Here is a 19,730-nt window from a genome sequence, read left to right as displayed (position 1 = left end):
TATACTAGTCCTGCTACCTGAGGGGCTCTGTGTGCTACACCACTCCCCCAGGGCTAAGAGAAGCATGCAATAATGAAGATACAAGACACACATGCAGGTAATCGACAATTCTGTTCCTCTTCTGAATATTAGTTGCATATCATTTTTAAAATTCTGCAAACAGGTAACTACCTTGTTTTGCTAAAGACTTAGAAAGACACAGAATAAAGAAATCAGAAGTCAATAATCAGGATTAAAAAAGATATTTATGAGGAAGCCATACACTCTTCACTGAATTAATTAGTTAATAAAAGTGCTAATTTCAATTAAATACTGATGTTAAAGGAGGTGGAGGAGTGGACTAGAGATGACCGTTCTTGACACTTAAGCTTTCCACACGGTAGTCACACATGTTCTTAGTAACCTCACCTCTCTACCCACTCTACAGAAACTGTCAAGAGAAGGTGGGAAAGGGAAGAGGTAGATTAACAGGTACAAAGTTACAGGCAGATAGGAAGAATGAGTTCTGGTGTCCTAGGCTGACTATAGCTAATATTATTACACTGTATATTTCTAAATAGCTACAAAAGGATCTTGAAAGTAATCACTGCAAAGAAAAGATAAATGTTTAGGTGATGGACATGTTATCTACTCTAAGTGAATCATTGTACAATATATGCATGTACTGAGACACACTGCACCCCACAAATATGTATAATTAAAAATAAAAATAAAAACAGTTGAGAGAGAAAATATCTTGTTGAAATTTTATGTAAGAAGTGTTAAAACTTACCACTTACTTTTACACTGCATCCAATTTCTGGTCTCCACTTTAGCTTCCACTTCCACCCAGGATATGCCCTTGTAGAGTTTTTCCCGAACAATTGATAGGCGGCCTTCAGGATTTTCTTGGAGTTTACAATCCATCTCTTTTAACTCTTCAAGAGATATTTTCTTTAGAATCACTTCTTCAACAGCCTTAATTAGTCTCTGAGTTTCCGTCTTACTCCAAGCACCACGATTTCTTTCTATAGACATAAAAGGATAGTCTTACTGATGCTAATCTATTCACTTTCAAATACTATTACTAAAAGCGAAATGATAAATCAGCCACTTTCCAGAAGACAATGGGTGATGTATCAATTACATAAGCCTAAAACCATCAAACACAATCACATACAAATTAAAGTGAAATTACCAAAGCAATCACGGATTCTTTTTAAGAACCAAAGACAGAAATTACTAAATAAGTCCTGTCTTAAGGCAATGTTTTTTTTTTTTCAACTTCAAAAAAGCTGTTCTTCCTGTGTCTGAGAGCAATGTCTCCTACACGAAATTGTGAGGTTCTCAAACATTTAATGTGAAAAAAAAATAATCAAATGACTTTTATGTTATGTACATGTCTCCTCCCTAAGAGTTTCTATTCTGAAATTGATAGTCACAGTGATACCAATACAGTCCTTGACAAGGAAGGCCTCTGAGGATTTCTGAAGACAATCATCTGTGCAGTGTGGCAAAGCCATCCACCGTCCACCTTCTTCACTAGAGACCTTCACAGCCCCGCTAGGTAAGAAAGAGGTCTCAAACTGGCAGCCTGCAAATATCTTTGGTTTGGCCCACAGAGTGTTATTTTTTTTCCCCCAATAACAATTTGGATGAATATTTAAAAATCAAGAGATTTCCAAGAGAGAAAAAAAGACATCCAGAGTTCACAAAATTTTTTTAAAATTCTAGATTTTTGTTTACTTCTTGGAATCCTGAAAAACTGGCCACACAGCACTACCTGTGTGGCCGGAGCATGTGAGCCCCTGTACTAAACAGTAAGCCTGCCTAAGGACTGTCTTCGTAAAGCAATTTCGCAGGTTTTACTGTGAGGAATATAACCAACAAAACTTTTGATGAAGGAGCAGAAAAAGAGCCAGGGGGTTGCCAACACTGATTCTGGGACAAGGCCCTGCCTAACAGGCCAGCTGAACTGCATGCCACCCTCCCAAAGTCTCCCTTGCCACCATGGGGGAAGTGACCACCTCCGCCCAGGCTCTCCTACCGACCAGATTCCTTGCGTATGGGTCTGCAGAATGGACCTGCAGTGATTTTTGGGCATTGGATCAGTTGTGGGCTGAACCAGGCCTGCTGGGGCTTATTTATTCACCAAGGTGGGCTCTAGAGATGGCCACTTACCACTGCTGATCTGGGAGAATTTCAGGGCAACAGAGAGGTTACTTCGGGCCACCATCTCACCAATCTTTTTCCAGTCGTTCCCATGGAGGGAATGGTATACCTTTAACTTCTCAGCCTCTCCTTTGCTATACCTACAAGAAAGGGAAAACGTGTTACAAGTCTGGGTGAACTAGGAGATTAAAAACGGTATTCTTGTTGCAGTGTGCTACAGTCGTGGGAAAAGATGAATGAGACAGGCTGTCTCTGAGGTGGCTGTCTCTGCACCTCAACAGTACTCATCCTACCAATCAATCACCGCAGTCCCAGGCCAGAAGCTTGCTCAGTCATACAGTGACCCACAGCAAGAAACCTCTTAGTTAGCCCTTTCTCACCTCAGAGCCTCTGTACCTGCAGCAGAAGTGGCTTTCCTCCACCCTCCTGGACAGGGCTCGGAACCCTCCAGATGCAGTTTACACGGACCATCTTCAGGGAGCGTTTCCCTGACTACTCAGCCTAAAGTCCCCCTGCTGTTCACTCAGAGAACACTGCACTGCTCTTTCATAGCACTGGTCACGACTTGCAATTATACTTTATTCATGAACTACTTTGTATATGTCTCTTCCTCTAGACCATCGTTGTTCAATAGAAATAGAATGTGACACACATACGGATTTTAAATGTTCTAGTAGTCACAGAAAAATTCTTTTTTTTTTTTGGTGGCTGGCCAGTTTAATTTAAATGAAATTAACTTTAACAATATATTTCATTTAATCCAATATATAAAAAATGCTATCATTTCAACATGTAATCAGTATCAAAAGAACTGAGATATTTTACATTCTTTTCTTCATACCAAGCCTTCAAAATGCAGTGTGTTTTACTCTTACAGGACATCTCATTTGGACTAACTACACTTCAAGTGTTTAAGAGCCACATGAGGTTGGTGGTCACTGTACTAGATGGTACAATTCTAAGAGTAAGTCCTGTAAGGGCAGGAAACTTGTCAGTTTTGTACACTATAGTATCATAATGCTTGAAGGATAAGACATTCAATTCACATGCAACAAGTGGCTTAATACAAATATGTAACTATTTAAGTAATTTAAAGTGTATTAACCCCAAATAAAAACAAATATATTAGAGAAATGTACTAAAAAAGTACTATAATATTATAAATCGATTTTGAGATTAAACACCTTCAATATTTAAGTAAAGTGATCTTTATAACATCCTAAGATTCCTAAACCTTAATACAGAGGGTGGGGAATGGTGGTTTATGCTATTACTAAGGCAATACAAAAGAAGCTCTAGTAAAATACTAACAATTTCTGATGATAGTGATCCAGTCCTGCTTCAGGACAATAACATCCTAGTGTTTTCAGAAATTTATCCGTAATAAATGCAGAGCATGGTAAATAGAGATACGTTATTCTTCACTATTAAGAATCATGGATATCAAAATGGAATACTTTCTAGTAGTTTTCTTCTCAAGGCAATCAGGGTCTTTCTGAGATTAAAAAAAAACAACTTAAAGACATCCCTGAAGCAACAGAAAAGAGGAAGTAAGAGTAAAACTAAGTGTACAAAAACAGGGAGACAGGTGTACTGACCTCCAAACTCCCCCACAACCTTAAAATTATTGAATTTTTTACACTGTATGGTTTTTTTTTTCACTTAAGAATTCCTTAAGTTGAAAAAATATTTTAGGAACAAATGATCACCACAACACAAATGATACAGCAAGAATAAACTTTTAAGTTATTGGAATCACAGACTTTTATTATTCTATCATAATAATGAATATAATAAAAATGTCATTCCCCTACCTATGTCACAGGTAGAAAAATATGTTACCTCAGCTCCCACCATTAATTTGCCAAAAGCATTCCTTTAAGTCCCATTTAAAATGCCATCTTTAGTTCTTTCACAATTGGGGTTTGGGAAGAGAGGGCAGGGCAGGTCTCAGTCTGTGTGTGCATGACCTTTCCTCACTTAAGGCTGGTTCCTTTTTGTAAACATTTTAAAAAGAAACCAAGGTTGTATCAAACCAAGGTTGGACATTTAGGTGTATATATACACACATAAAACTTGGTTTAAAATCATATAGCTAAGCAGAACTCAACTGATGCTCCTAGAAAATCTACACAATCTGCCTCCCAGAGTGAGGTCAAGTAGTTGAGCCCATAGCTGTTTTCGGGGCTATTGGAAGCAGAGCTGACACCTTCCACCTTATGCCTTTGTCCTTGAGCACTTACCCTAGCCAACAGTTCATCTAGGTTTATTTTTTCAATTTGGAATGTTGGAAACATATTACAATTGAGTCTTTTATCTGAGGGAAAGGGAGGAGAGAAGGACATGAAGCACCCTGCACTGACACTACTGACCAGTACTTAAGTGACCATCTAGTACTAGCGTTTCCCTCCACCTCACATATTTACTGAAAACCCAAACAACTGTGCTAAGTGCTAAAGGGAACACAGTGTTGAGAAGGATGTTTGGGCTCATAGGAGCTTACAATGTAGCGGAGAGCAGAGAAAACACAAGTAACAATAAGAGAGCTAGAGTATGCTGAGTATTAAAATGAAAGTACAAAGAAAATGCTGAGGATTTAGGAAAGACAAGATCTCAAAAGGTTTATTAAAGAGGTGGAAATTGAAACGGGTCTTGAAGACATACACTTGACGATAAATACATAATCTGGTTTCACACACAAACATCTCCATGATTTTTACTTCCAATCTATTGCTGTGAGTATTTTGATTTATGGTGCCAGCAAAGATTAGAAAAATGTTCTGTCTCAAGCTGCTAAGACTTTTTTCTTACCTGCCTTTGTAATTATTGACATCAAACATCTTCTTTGCTCGATAGTATACTAGTTTCCAGGGCCGGGCAATGCCCTTACCTATGGTCAGAAGAAAGGCAGTCAGAGGAGGCATGAAGAGCCTGGCATGAAATGTAGCCACATCTGTAAAGGAACCTAGAATAGCCCTTTTCAGCAACACTCACTATCCTAACCCCACATGAAGGCTGAGATTTCCTATGTCCTGCAGAAAGCTGTCTTGGGAAGCAGATGTACACAGTCACGTTTCCTTGGAGATCTTTGCCAACTAGATGCTTAGTACCTAGAGGCTCAGCTTCCGGTCTACTCAATTCATTGAAAAGACACTTTTAAGGCAAAGTAATTAGTACATCATTTGAATTAAGAAGAAGGGAACACTAAAGTGGGGGACACATGCCAACAGTTCTCCATAAGATGAGAAAAAATCTTTACAAATTAGGCTATTTTCTTTTTCACTCTAAAGATGAAATAGTCCCTCAACAGGGGCTCACTATCCTGTTTTCCTTTGTGCATTCCAGACAAGAAAGTAACCAAAGAAATGATCCTCTTTACATTCAAAAAAGATTTTCTTTCATTCCAATCCTATATTACTTCATGAGCTTCTAACTTTCCAAGCAGTACCTTCAGAGGAGGGTTCCAGCTATAAAGCACACATGTGGTCACATTTAAAACTAAGGAGACCATGGGTGCATATAAGGATGTACTTTGTGTAGTATACACAAAAGATAAATAATAAAGAACAAGAAGAGAAACTCAAACCCTAACTATTGCCAAGGAAGAAAGATAGAAGTTGGCTATTTAATTTTTCTCAAAATCTGTAAAAGCACTATACTTGGGAGACATGAACACATTCCAAATACTCAGAAGAACAGACTGGCAGTAAGGACAGTGTTAGCCACAGCAGCAGTTAACGTGTACCACATGCACGGAACAGCCAGGCACTTGCCAGACGCTTACCGTGGGTGATCTTGTTTATGGCTGGAAGGCTGTGGATGGTCAAAGAGCGAACATTTCTAAACTTACCAATGTGCACTCTAAACGAGTGTTTTCTTTTTAAATCGGTGATCACAGACTTTTCCTTTGGATATCTGTCTGTGTACAACAGCTTGTCTGCATTCTCAATTCCTGTCAGGGCTAAAAATTCTTGCACATTTTTCTCTAACTGCTTATTTTCCTTGGCAGAAAACTTGCCAAATTTAATAGCGACACCTAGGATGTTGGGGGGGGGGGGAGAAAGAAAGTATATACTGTCACTAATGAGCAAAAGCAAACCTGCCACCGGGTCTTCCATCAGCGACCACAGCTCAAGCGCCAGCCAGCACCTCCCTGCTCGTGCACCTGACGTTGGCCCTCCAGCCCTCACACGCAGCCACACCTCTCCTCCCAGTCTTCCGTGGTCATCCTATTCTAAAGTGACCTTTTCTGCTTCATCCATCTCTTTTTAAAATCGTTATTTTTTAATGTTAAAAAGTAACATAGCTTCATTAAAAATTCAAGTAGCATTGAAATAAAAGTTTAAAAGAAGCCTCCACTTTACTCCCTTGTGACAATGATCTCAGGTGGGACTGTGAGTAGGTTGGCATGAATGGGAAGATTTATGTGTATTGTCTAGGCACATGCACTGGGGGAGGGGTGACAAATGTCAGGGCACTTTACACTGTCTTCCCAGTCACAACACAAAGCACTCGAGTTTCATCATGGATTGACTGTGTTATACAGTACATTTTTCTGTCTTTAGGTTCATTTTTAAAATATCTTTTATAAAACATATACTCCTAAAAATTTCAACACAGAGCTGGGTGTGTCGCTCAAGTGATTAGAGCATGGTGTTATAACACCAAGGTCAAGAGTTTGGATCCCCCTACCAGTGAGTCGCCAAACAAAAAAAATTTCAAAACAGAATATACCAATGAGATATTAGATACTGCTGTATAAATTATGCGTGTATTTGTCGTTTTTTTCTTTTTTGCTTAATTTGTCTATTTTTTCCAACTAATCTCTTCCACCTGACTAACTCCATAAGGATAAGGCCCCTCTTTTTACTTTTTTCAATGACCAGTGGTGTTGGGCCTTCATAGCAGACACTCAGTAAATATTGCTCATTTGTAGTACACAGCCCTAAATTTGTAGCTTATTCTTAAATTCAAAAAGCTCTCTGGGAGGTTCTTGCAACACAACGAAATCAAAAAGGAAAAAAGTTGGGTCCCACTTGAGTGCATGCCCACTACAACCAGCTCACCTTTAAATTAATATCTTGGGGAAAGAAAGTACACGTCATCCAAGTTGATGATGTTAATTTGACAGTGTTTTAATTTTATTTTACTTTTGTATCCTTCCTAGTGTCTCAACCAATCAACCTCCTCTTCTTGCAGCACTGATCTTCTAGCCCGGCGATCCACTGGTCCCTTCAGCCCCCCTCTTCCTTGCTGCCTGCACCAGAAGTTGAGCAAGTGGAAGAAAAGAGTGTATTTCATTTTGCTAATTTCACAGCTCAGAGATAAAGCTGGAAGGAGCTAAAGGATGCTTCCTGCGAATCTAAAAATCTGAATCATTTGCAAAAGAAAGTCAGGTGCTAGCTTCGCATACAGGAAACTTCAACAAATTAAGTTCCACAAGCTCACCTTGTGCTTTGAATTCTTTAAACCGTCCCAAGTCATCCCGATACATTCGCTTAATTGTAGTGGGAGCCCTTTCCTTTATGTCAGGAATGAACTTCTGGAGCTGCCTCACGGCGTAATGCAAATCCACATCCGAATCATCTGAATCTTGTGAATCTTCAGATAAATATCTTATTTCAGAATCTTTACTTGATTCCAAATTGCTATCTTCATTTGCAGGTTCTGACCTAAGAGGGAAAATTGTGTTAACATTAACATATCACTTGACCTAATAGCTTCTTCCGCAAGGAGTAAAAGTCAATTTATTTTTCTTTCTATTTGCTTTTCCCCCCAAGTAGTTTTTCTTTTCATTTTTTTCCCCTTAAGACTTTACTTATAGTAGTTTTAGGTTTATAGAAAAATTATGCAGGAAGTACAGATAGCTCACCCCCCACACTTTCTTAACATCTTACATTGTGTGGTACATGTTACAAGTATGAACCAACATTGACCTGTTACTGTTAACTCAATTTTTTATATTAGGGTTCCCTCTTTGGATTGTATGGTTCTATGGGTTTTGCAAAATACATATTGTGTATTCATTACAGTATCATACAGAACAGTTTCACTGCCCTAAAAGTCTCTTATGCTCCACCTTTTCATCCTTCATTCCCTACCTCCTCCCCTGAAACCCTGGCAACCACTGATTTTTTTTCCCCATTACTTTAAACATTTGTCATTTCTTTGTGTTGGGAACATTTAAAACCTTCTCTTCAGTATACAATAAATTGTTGGTTATAGTCACCCTAGTGTTTTAGAACATTAAATCTTATTCCTCCTATCTAGCTGTAATTTTGTATCTGTTAATCAACTGCTCCCTGTCCCCCTCACCCTTCTGGCCTCTGGTAACCACTCTTCTACTCTCTACTTTTATGTGATCAGCCTTCTTAGCTCCCACATGAGTGAGAACATGCAGTTTTTCTGTTCCTGGTTTACTTCACTTAATGTCCTTCAAACTCATCCATGTTGCCCCAAATGACAGGATTTCATTCTTTTCATGGCTGAACAGTATTCCATGGTGTATTTTCTTTATCCATTCACCTGCTGATGGACACTTAGGTTGATTCCAAAACTTGGCTGTTGTGAATAGTGCTGCAATAAACATAGGTGTACAGATATCTTGTCTACATATTCATTTCCTCTCCTTTGGCTATATACCCAGTAGTGGGATTGTTGGATCATAAAGTAGTTCTATTTTTAGTGTTTTGAGGAACCTCCAAAGTGTTTTCCATAATGGCTGCACAAATTTGCATTCCCTCCAAAAGCATACAAGAGTTTCTCTTTCTCTGCATCCTTGCTAGCATATTTTGTCTTTTTGAAAATAGCCATTCTAACTGGATTAAGATGATAGCTCACTGTGGTTTTGACTTACATTTCCCTGATGATTAGTGGCGTTGAGCATTTTTGCATATATCAGTCAGCCATTTGTCTTTTTTTGAAAAAATGTCTATTCAGTTCATTTGTCCATTTTTTAAGCCAGATTTTTTCCTTTGAATAGTTTGAATTTCTTGTATATTCTGGATATTAACTCGTCAGATGCATAGTTTGCAAATATTTTCTCCCTTTTTGCAAGTTAACTTCACTCTGCTGATTTTTTCCTTTGTTGCGCAGAAGTCTTTTAGTATGATATAATCCCATCTGCCTATCTTTGCTTCTATTGCCTGTGCCTTTTCATAAGGTCTTTGTCCAGACCAATGTCCTAAAGCATTACTGTTTTCTTCTAGCAGCTTCATGTCTTACATTTAAGACTTTAATCCATCTTGAGTTGATTTTTGTATATGGTGAGAGAAAGGGTTCTAGTTTCATTCTTCTGCATACTGATATCCAGTTTTCCCAGCACCATTCATTGAAGAGACTGTCTTTTCCTCAATGAATATTCTTGGCACCTTTGCCAAAAATCAGTTGGTTATAAATAGGTGGCTTTATTTCTGAGTTCTCTATTCCGTTCCATTGGTCCATGTGTCTGTTTTTATGTCAGTACCATGCTGTTTTGGTTACTATAGCTTTGTTGTATATTTCGAAGTCGGGTAGAGTGATGCCTCCACCTCTGCTCCTTTTGCTAAGGATTGCTTTGGCTATTTGGGGTCTTTTGTGGTTCCACATAAATTTTAGGATTTTTAAAAAATTTCTGTGAAGATCATTGGTATTTTGATAAGGATAGCACTGTATCTGTAATTTGCTTTTGTTTTGGTAGTATGGTCATTTTCAGAATATTAATTTTTCCAATCCATGAACATGGAATGTCTTTCCATTTCTTTGTGCCCTCTTCTATTTCTTTCATCATTTTTTTATAGATTTCCTTGCAGAGATCTTTCACCTCCTTGGCTAAATTTATTCCAAGGTATTTTATTTTTTTGTCACTATTGTAAATGGGATTGCTTTCTTGATTTCTTTACCTTGCTCATTATTGATGTATAGAAACACTTTTTAACATATACTGAATTTATATCCTGCAACTTTACTGAATTTATCAGTTCTAAGAGTTTTTTGGTGGAGCTTTTAGAGTTTTCAATATATAAGATCATGTTGTCTGCAACCTAACAACCTTAAATTCTTTTTAAAAGTGACTCTCAGACTACTAGAGTGTTAAAGCTAGACAGAATCTAGAAGTTGATTCAGTCCATGATTTTCAAACTCTTTAATGCATCTTTATTAACTTGGATATGGAGTCCCCCCCCCGCCTTATCTGTGAGGGATATGTTCCAAGATCCCTAGCAGATACCTGAAACCATGGATAATACTGAATCTTGTATATACCATGTTATTTCCTACACATACATACCTATGATAAAGTTAAATTTATAAATTAGACACACTAAGAGATTAACAACGGTAACTAAAATAGAACAATTACAATGTGTCAGCATCACTACTCTTGTGCTTTGGGGCATTAAGTAAAGTAAGAGTTACTTGAGGGAAAAAAAAAAGTTACTTAAACATAAGCACTGCAATACTGCAACAAGCAATGTGATAACCAAGACAGCTACTAAGTGACTAGCAGGTGGGTGGTGTCTAAAGCTTGGATATACTGGACAAAGGGACGTTTCACATCCTGGGCAAAATGAAGCAGGACTACGCAAGGTTTCATCACACTACCCAGAATGACACACAATTTAAAACTTCTTAGTTGTTTATTTCTGGAATTTTCTTTTTCTATTTTTTTTTTTTTAAAGATGACCAGTAAGGGGACCTTAACCCTTGACTGGGTGGTGTTAGCACCACACTCTCCCAAGTACGCTAACCAGTCATCCCTATATAGGGATCTGAACCCGTGGCCTTGGTGCTATCAGCACCACACTCTCCCAAGTGAGCCATGGGCTAGCCCTTATTTCTGAAATTTTTCATTGAATATTTCTGGACCTCAGTTGACTGAGGATAACTGAAACCATGGAAAGCAAAACGATGGATGAGGGACTACTGTAAGTCAGAAGTGGCATAAAACACGTGGCTGTAAGCCCTATTTCCACCAGTTATTATTTGCTTATACTACTATTTCTCAGTTATTTTTTGCTTTAGATACTGATTTCCTAATAAGCTAAGCCCTCTTTTAACACCCCACTGAGACTCAGTTCTCACCGACCCTCAAATGAATTAAGTTTGATAATATAATAGTTACTAATTAGTCAAATCAATATTTGGGGTTTATATAGCTACAGTTGTTTTTGCTGCAGTTAATAATGACCTCATTTTCTCCTTTGCTTAATTTTTAATGTATCCATGACTAATTAATCCTCAAATTCTCTGCCGGATGTCTAAATCTTCTCTTAGTATGTTCAAACATGTCGGTTAACTTCTCAGACTGAAAACCGAAAAAATTGTGTGCATTTGTCTAAGCAAAGGGACAACAGCTTTCAGAGGGCCCACAGCCCAATGAAAATTAAGAAGTACAGTCCCAGAATATTCCTGCCTCATGATCAGTGTTCTGAGATTGTCCCCATTAATATGCTACACAGGATGACTGAGTGGCCCCGCAACTGTTATCAATACCACCTGACATGAGGATTGGTCTCATTTAACTTTCATGTGAAACTATTTTAAGCCAGGACAGCCTAACAAATGTAAGAAAATCACTGAGTAAAAAGGGGGGGAAAGTCTGTTCTGAGTCCTAGGAACTATGAGATAACGTGGTTTAAAAAATAAAAATCCTTGTATTTACTCATCAGACAGTACACTTAAATATTTATATAATGATATCTAAATTTCTTAGTGAGAATCTTAACTCAAGTTTTTTTGCTGTTTTGCAGAATTCCAAGTATTATATATTTAATGCTTCCTTCTATCAATATGAAAACAAAGGTAATTTGGGGGTCTTAAAATGGTTTTTAAACTTACAGAATTTCAAGGCTGAAATAGTTCTTAGTGAAAATCTGATCAAACTGCCTTATTTTATACATGCATGAAGAAATTATCTGCCATGTTTACTCAATTAAACGTGTACATTATTCTGTACATGAGATGATCTCTCTCTTCATGATTCCTGCCATTTAACATGTATGTGCTGAATAGAGAGGCTGCGTGCAGAATGCTTACAAAAGACGCACACCAACAGAAGGCATGCCATTCTCCATTACCTCTGCACCTCTTCCACACGCTTCTCTTCTGGATAGGCCTGCGTTTTCTTCTTTTGTGGCCTGGGTTTCACACTTTCTTCAATCAAGGTACCATCACCTTCCAGTGAATCAAAGAGAGTATTCTCAGAGTTCTTACTGAGCATTGAAAAATCATCTCCTGAAGCTACAGCACTTTTGACAGAAATGTGCTTCCTTTTCTTAGACTTTTTCTTTATATTATTGGATTCCTGGACCCCATTAAGTGCATCACTGCCTTCTGCAGTCTCAACCTCACCAACCACTTGTGATCCTGCAGGGTATGTGTTCTCAAGACTTTCAGGCATGACCGGTGCCTCAAATTCCTGTCTTTTGGACTTCTTTTTCTTTTTTCTCTTAGACTTGTCTTTCTCAGCAGACACTGGTAGGTCTGTAATTTCGCCTTCTAGGCCCACAGAAAGGAGTTCCTGCTCGTGTGATTCTGGGTGGGGCAGGGTGATGCTCACAGGACAGCTTTCTTGTGTGGCATCATAGGATGTAACTTTCCTTCGACGTTTTTTGTTCTTTTTCTCTCTAACTTTATCATGCAGTTCTTCTGACTCATTTTTACATGACTTAGTAACCGCATGCCGTTCATCTGCTTCAGGCTCTTTTATTGGCTTTTCTGCCTTGCTCATATCAACATAAACGACATCAACATCCTTTCTAAAATTCTTTTGTGTTTTCTCAATCTTTTTTTTATCCACAAGGACACATGTAACACCTGTTTCCTTGTCTACCCCCAAAACACTTTTTCTTCTCTTTTTCTTCTTTTTGGGTGTAGAAGTAGCCTTTTCAGTCTCATCACAAATTTCCGAGTTCTTCAAAGGAGAAGAAATGAGATGCTGGAAATCCTTTCTTTTCTTTTTACTCTTTGTTATTTGAGACTGTTCACTTGTCAGGGAGGAGTCTGTGAAACTTTCATGAGAACGTTTTCGATGTCCTTCCTTATGTACAGAATACTTTTTCTTTTTCTTTTCAAAAACTGGAGTGTAGATTTCAAATCTGTTCGATTCTCCTTCCATTTTATTCCTATAGGGAAATGTGACAATGATGGTTTATTTTTGCATTTTAAACATTAGCCTCAGGGGGAAAAATCACAACAAAATGAAATTGTATGACAAATAACGCCTGGAGTCATGATAATATATTTTATATTATATTATTCTAATATACATGAGGCTCGCTGTAATTCACTCTATCTGGTCACAGAGTACAAGAGAGAACAACAGTGCCCTGCACCATAAGGCCTCTGTCCCCCTCATAGCCTCATCTTTGACCTCTCCTTTCCAACTCTGCACTTCAGCCACATGTGCCTTGTTTTAGTTCCTCCAACATGCCACAATCCTTTCCTTGGCTCTCCCTGGAATGCTCTCTGCTGCCTCCCCACCTTCTCTGCCTCCTGTCATCCTTCAGAGCTTGGCTTGAAGATCATTTCTTCCAGAAAGCCTTCCCTAACCCCTTGGGTTGGCTCATTCTCCAAATGGATATACTTTCACATTCAAAAAATAAACAATTATATAATTTAATGTCTGTCTCCTGTGCTAAAAACATAAATCCCAAGAAGGAAAGCTGTTTGTCTGTTTTGTTCCCCTCTGTGTTTCCACCTTCTGGAAGTCATGTCCTAAAACTACATTAGAGTGCAGGCTCCATGAGAGGACTTCATGGCGGAGCATCAAGTACCCACTGATCTCAAACCCAAAGACTGTCCTTTGAGAAAGAAGTTGGACATGTCTTGTTAGGGTCCAACAAGAATGAAAATTCTGCAATATGTTGGAATAAATTTTCATAAGGCTCTAATGTTAATACTCATATACAGAGCACACGCATTTTGGAATTTAAATACAGTAATAAGAGATGTAATTTACAAAAGATGGTTAAAAATATAACACTGCAAATATGTCTTACTCCTTTTTAGCTCTGTATTGCTTCTGGGTTTCAATTTTTTAGATTTTATTTATCTTTGACTAAGTAAAACATTTATGTGGTTCGAAAATCAAAATAATCTATTCTTATTTCCTTTCTTTTCTTACACAGAAGGTAGCATCTATATATTCTGGTCTGCTTTTGCTATTTTCACTTAACAATGGATCCTGGAAATCTCTCTGCAGCAGTGGTTTTTCAAGCCTGATGCTAAGTACATTTTCTACAGAAAATACTTTTATCCTGGATTATCTCATTAATAATTTTTATATGCTGATTCAATGTTGAAATAATAGTTTGGATATTGGGTTGAGTAAAATACATTCCTAATTCTACCTGTTCCTTTGAAAGTTTTTAAATGTGGTGCTTAGCAAATTTTAAATTATATATGTGGCTTGCATTGTTTGGACAGCATTGCTCTAGACAATTCACTCTTTTACTCTTCTTGAAATAATTATTTCAAACTTTCTTCACTTCCATGAACTTCTAATTCTATTAGAATAGAAGAATATTAGAACTTCTAATAGAAGTTCTTTTAACTTCTATCACTTGCAGCAGGTGAATTTGCCCACAACTGCACTCTCTCACACACATTAAACAAGAAATATATTACTCCTCAAATCTAACATGTTTGCCTGCATCTGCCCCATCCTCTCTCTCCCTCTTGCTCCAACAAAGGAAGCACCCCTTCTCCTGTCAAAGGCCATTTCCTTCATATGTGTGCCAGATCCCAACCCCTCCTGCTTTCTCAGAGAGATCGTGATCCATCACGTACCCCATCTCTTTTCTGTACCTTTCGCCTCTCCCTTCTGCACTGGCTCCCTTCTAGCAACACTCTAACAATCTCTAGTTTCTTCTAAGGTAAGAAAGAAAAAAAAAAAAAAAAGCAACCGTCTTCTACCCTAAAATCCCATCCAGCTATTCTCTTTCTTCTCTTCACAGCAACATTTGAGAAACCACTCTTTCCATCTCCTCACCTTCTATTGCTTAACCAACATCCTGTAGCTTCCACTCTCCACTGAGACTGCTCCAGCATGAGTGCCTATGACCCTCAAGTCACTAAATTCAATAGACACTTTTCAGGCCCGTCTTTTGGGACCTCTTAATAACAATGAACAGAGCAGATAATTCCTTTATTTTTTTACTTTCCATCACTTTCTTTCTTTCTTTTTTGTAAATACCTCTTAAGCTGCTCCCTCTGGTCTCTTAAGCTCAGCTCAACCTTCTAAATTCATAGTACTCCCAGCTAAAAACTTTTTATGGATCCTCCATTATTCTCAAGACAAAGTCAAGATCCTTACAGACCTACAAAGCTCTTCATTTCTTCATGACAATGTGGCCTATGCCTGCTTCTTCACCTCTCATTTCTCTCTGGGTTTCAGACAACACCGTGCCTTCCTCCAGTTCCTCTCAGGGACTTTGCAAAAGCAGCTCGTTCCGCGTTACTTTTGTGCCCTTTAACTGGTCCAAGTATAAAAGTCACTTTCTCAAGAGGGGCCTCTCTAAGTCCTTAACTGGGTCCCATCTCCCCGTTATACAGTGTTCCCCAAACACCCAGCTGCTCCCCTATTGCACTTTTCGCAGGCGTGACATGTAAGACCCTCCTTAAGGGCTAGGATCTTGCCCGTCTTGCCCTCAAATGGTTCCCCAGGGCTCCATACATACCGAACGAGTGGATATGGATTTCCCCCACGTGGTCTGAACAGACACTTCCCGCCCCGCAGGGTACGTGCCCCAGCCTGGTCCCGGACCCCTGACCACCTACGAGGTGCGGCCGAGACCCTGCTGTGCTCTGGGGCGGGCGCTCCGGGGCTGGGAGGAGCTAACCCGAGACGGACTCTGGCTCCTCTCAGTCCCCCGGGCCCAAGCCTCGGTTCAGCGAGTTCGGGCCTGGAGCGGCAGCGAAGACTGCGGCGCCGACCCCAACCCGGAGGCCTCAGGCCAAAGGCGGCCTCCCGGAAGGCGCCACCACGTGCCGCCCGACTCCTGTGTGCCGAGTTCAAGACTCCGAAACATCTAATGACAGCGCTGGCAACCTACCCTCCGTAACCGCCACAACCGCTCTTCCACCCCGGAAGTGCTGCTACGTGGAAGCGGAAGTAGTCGTGCGTCGCTTACCCGCTTGCCGTCACGCTGTCATAGCAACGGGACGGACGCCCCGACCGTGGCGCATGCGTAGTTGCCTTCCCTTTTTGTTCCCGGGGAGTTTTGGGGTGGGGTGGGGTAGAGGGTGCTCCTAAAACTAAGCAAACAGGACAGAATTCTTCCTTTTCTTTACTAATTCATGTATGCGTTCAATTTAGTCAACAAGTTTTTGCTAAGTTCCGTCTATGGTCCAAGAGTGAACAACCTGGGGAAGACAGATACACAAATCAAGATAATTTCGGATTATTCCTGTAAGGAAAATAAAACAGGGTAATGTGATGGAGAGCGACTGGGACAGTGGATGCTACTTTAGATGGAAAGAAGGCTCTTTGAGGAGTGGCATTTGAGCTGAGTTCTAAATGAACAGGGCAAGCAAAAATCTAGGTGGAAGAGTGTTCCTGGCTGGAAGCAAGTGCAAAGGCCCTAAACGTGGTTTCTGGAGGAACGGAAGGAAGGCCAGGGCAGCTGGAGCACAGTGAATGAAGGGGAGAGTGGTGGGACATGAAGACAGAAGGAGGCCGGGGCTAGCCAGTGCAGGTCTGATGCACATTAAGCTTAGATTTAGCTTATGATGAAAAGTAAAGATTTAATCAGGCCATCAAGTTGAGCCTGTTATATATACCGCCCCAAATTTTAGCCTTTTTGCATAGCAAACGTGATTATATAGACAACATATTTTCTCATTTAATCCTGTAACAATCCTCCATTGCAGGTATCTTTATAAGATAGTATTATTCCCACCTTGTCGATGAGAAAGCCGGGCCTTAAGTAACTTACCTAAGGTGACCTGCATGGCCCAGCCAGGATTGAAAGCTGTGCTCTATCCTCTTCTCCACTATCCTGCCCCTCACTGCTTCACCCTGACTCCCTCTGTGTGCGCTGCTAAGCGGCTTTGATTAAAAAGTGCACAATCTATACTTCTGTGAAAGTCTGGAGGTGAAACAGGCTGTAGAAACAATGAGCACACAAACACACGTTGCCACACAAGAGCTGCTTCAGGCCTTGAATGAGCATTTGGAACTCTGGTGTGCTCTGTAAATGTGGTATTGGTGTTGCCCACTGTTCATATGTAAAGCCTGAACTTCAGGTTTGTCATCAGTACAACTTATTTTGTGGCGAACCCACTGGCCCAGAGGTTTGTGTAAAAGGATTTTCGCGTGTTTAATGATGATGATAGTGATGCATAAATGAACCCACAGAAGGCTGGACCTGGAAGGGATCAGAGCTCACCCAGGCTAGTGGTTCCAAAAACACTACACCAGTTGCCTGGGAAGCTTTTTAAAAAAAATGCAGATTCCCCAACTCTGCATATGGACTGCTTATTAGACACTACTGTTGTATCACATTAAAATCCTTGGACGTGACATTGTAGTTATGCATGAGAACGTCTTTAATACATGATGAAGTATGCAGGGTCAAATATAATATTGTTTGCAGATATTTTCAAATGATTCTGCTGTGTGTGTGTGTGTGTGTGTGTGTGTGTGTGTGTGTGTATACGTTCACACACAGAGAGAAATCAAATATGGCAAGTGCTAAGGACTGGTGAATCTAGATGAAGCCTACACGGGTTTTCATTGTACTCTTCTTTCAACTTTTCTGTAGGTTTGCATTTTTTCAAAATAAAAAGTTTTGAGGGGTGGGGTGGGGTAGGGGATTTTTTAAAATGCAGAGTCCCAGATGCCATTCCAAGATACTCTGATTCAGTGTGTCTGGGGTGGGTCCTGTGAATATGTATTTTTCAATTTCTATCCGTTTTTGTCACACGAAGTTGGTTACTTCTGATGTAATCCAACTCTAGACTTTCCTCCCCACCCATTTCACAGAAGAAAAAAACAGAGGATCCAAGAGGATAACTAGCTCGGGATCACCCAGTGGATTAGCAGCAACCTCAGGCCTGGAATGCGGATTTCTATTTCGTAGTGAACAACTTCGCGCTTTATCTCTGGCGTCTGTTTGCTGCGCAGGGAGCAGGAGGGGCGGTGAATGGAGTGGGGCTGGGTGAAGGGGGGTGTGACTCGGAAGTCAGGAGTAAATGGCCCTCGAGAGCCCCGTCACTTTTAACACAACCCAGTGGTGATTCTTGGGTTGTCCTATGTCGATTTAAGAGAACTCTGAACAGGTGCACACTGGTGGCCGCCAATAGTTTCACGAAAAGAAAACGACGGAAGTAGCCGGGCACTGTTGGCGTCCCGTCGCCAAGGAGACGGGCCATTCTATTCCTCCCCGAGGGGTGGTCTTGATTTTCTTTCCTCTCCCAGTCGGAAGCGCGGGGCCCAGAAGACCCTCTGCGGAGCCCGAGGGACTTATATAAGGGTTTACGTCTCCTTGGAACGAGGGGCCGTCTCGAGGTGGGCGCGCCCCGCTCCAGAGCGGAGCCGGCATCCGCCCGCCCCCCCCCAGGGTCCCGGTGGTGCGGCCCGGGGCGCGCGGTGGGTGCCTCCGAGCTCCTTGCCCGCTGGGGCGTGGGGAAGCGAGCCGGGTCCAGCCCGCGGGCCGACTCCCCAGCGACCCCCAGGATGCCCGAGGCCAGCAGCCCCGGCCAGGACCTCACGCGATGGAAGCAGCAGCCGCCGGGGCGCCGCACGGTCAGCCAGATCTGCCCGCCCCCTCGGCGGCCCTTGACCGTGGCCGACATCCGGCCCGGCATGGAGAACGACAGGCTGGGGGTCGTGCGGGACTCCATGTTCCAGAACCCGCTCATCGTCAAGGTGAGCCGCCCACCCGCTCGCCACCCTTGCGCGCTCGCCGGCTCCCCGGGCACCCACGCTGGGGGGCCGGGTCCGAGCGCAGCGTTGGGAGCTCCAGCTGTGGTCCAGACAGGCCTGGACCCCCGTGCGGTCACGGACGGGTCACGTCGCCTCTCTGAACCTCAGCTTCCTCATCCTCCGAGTGGGATGACAATGGTACCCATTAAAGGGAGGCTGAACAGGGTAAATCCCTGCGGGACCCTGGCACGGCCCCTGACAGGCAATGAGCCTGCAACGTTGGCTGCTGTGGCTTCCCCAGGAGCCGGCCGGGGAACCCACGGGGTGACAGACGGGTCGCACACACCCAGCCTGTGTCCTCGCTCGCTACCTGCCAGCCCTCCCAGGACCAAGGCCGCCCCTACACTTTCCCCGCGCGCCCGAGTTACTTCCATGCAGCAAGTGCTCCTGCCAACCTTGGAAGCATCATTTCACAAGTTAATTTCCGCCCAATCACAGTCTTATTACTTATCCAGAATCACAATCCTTAAGAGAAAAACGTGCGCATCTCCGGCCTAGGAGGTCCCGCAGGCACGAGCGAGGGAGCTGCGGCTTCTCGTCAGACACCTTCCCTTTTACAGCCCACGCCCTCTCACTTCTGCTGCCCCAGGAAAAGTCGGTTTGAGGTTCGGTGGTTCCGGAGCTGGCCATGGAGCAAGTGTACCTTGCACCACAGGAGGGCAGTGTGCCCTTA

The 19,730-nt window shown here is 41.5% G+C and overlaps 2 protein-coding genes across 4 annotated transcripts in view; one reads left to right on the top strand and one right to left on the bottom strand.

Annotated features, from left to right (window-relative positions):
• The window catches only part of TTF1 (transcription termination factor 1), a 28,664-nt gene extending 12,453 nt beyond the window's left edge, over positions 1 to 16,211 (bottom strand). The window contains exons 1-7 of one of the 3 annotated variants that reach the window (XM_063082137.1): positions 16,185 to 16,211; positions 12,207 to 13,253; positions 7,600 to 7,823; positions 6,002 to 6,187; positions 4,963 to 5,041; positions 2,161 to 2,291; positions 773 to 1,007 (exon numbers count right to left, since the gene is read on the bottom strand). In XM_063082137.1, the coding sequence (XP_062938207.1) occupies positions 773 to 1,007; positions 2,161 to 2,291; positions 4,963 to 5,041; positions 6,002 to 6,187; positions 7,600 to 7,823; positions 12,207 to 13,246 (1,895 nt within the window). In that variant the 5' untranslated portion in view covers positions 13,247 to 13,253; positions 16,185 to 16,211. The remainder of the gene's footprint in view (positions 1 to 772; positions 1,008 to 2,160; positions 2,292 to 4,962; positions 5,042 to 6,001; positions 6,188 to 7,599; positions 7,824 to 12,206; positions 13,254 to 16,184) is intronic. The other 2 variants (XM_063082138.1, XM_063082139.1) reach the window with 2 other exon arrangements.
• A 2,597-nt stretch (positions 16,212 to 18,808) lies between these two features.
• CFAP77 (cilia and flagella associated protein 77) overlaps positions 18,809 to 19,730 on the top strand; it is a 129,486-nt gene continuing 128,564 nt past the window's right edge. Inside the window, exon 1 of the mRNA XM_063081510.1 lies at positions 18,809 to 19,000. Within this exon, the coding sequence (XP_062937580.1) occupies positions 18,809 to 19,000 (192 nt within the window). The remainder of the gene's footprint in view (positions 19,001 to 19,730) is intronic.

Source organism: Cynocephalus volans, chromosome 17, assembly GCF_027409185.1.
Source record: "Cynocephalus volans isolate mCynVol1 chromosome 17, mCynVol1.pri, whole genome shotgun sequence".
NCBI lineage: Eukaryota > Metazoa > Chordata > Mammalia > Dermoptera > Cynocephalidae > Cynocephalus > Cynocephalus volans.
The sequence above is the reverse complement of the archived record's forward strand: the minus strand, read 5'-3'. Positions and strand labels throughout refer to the sequence as shown.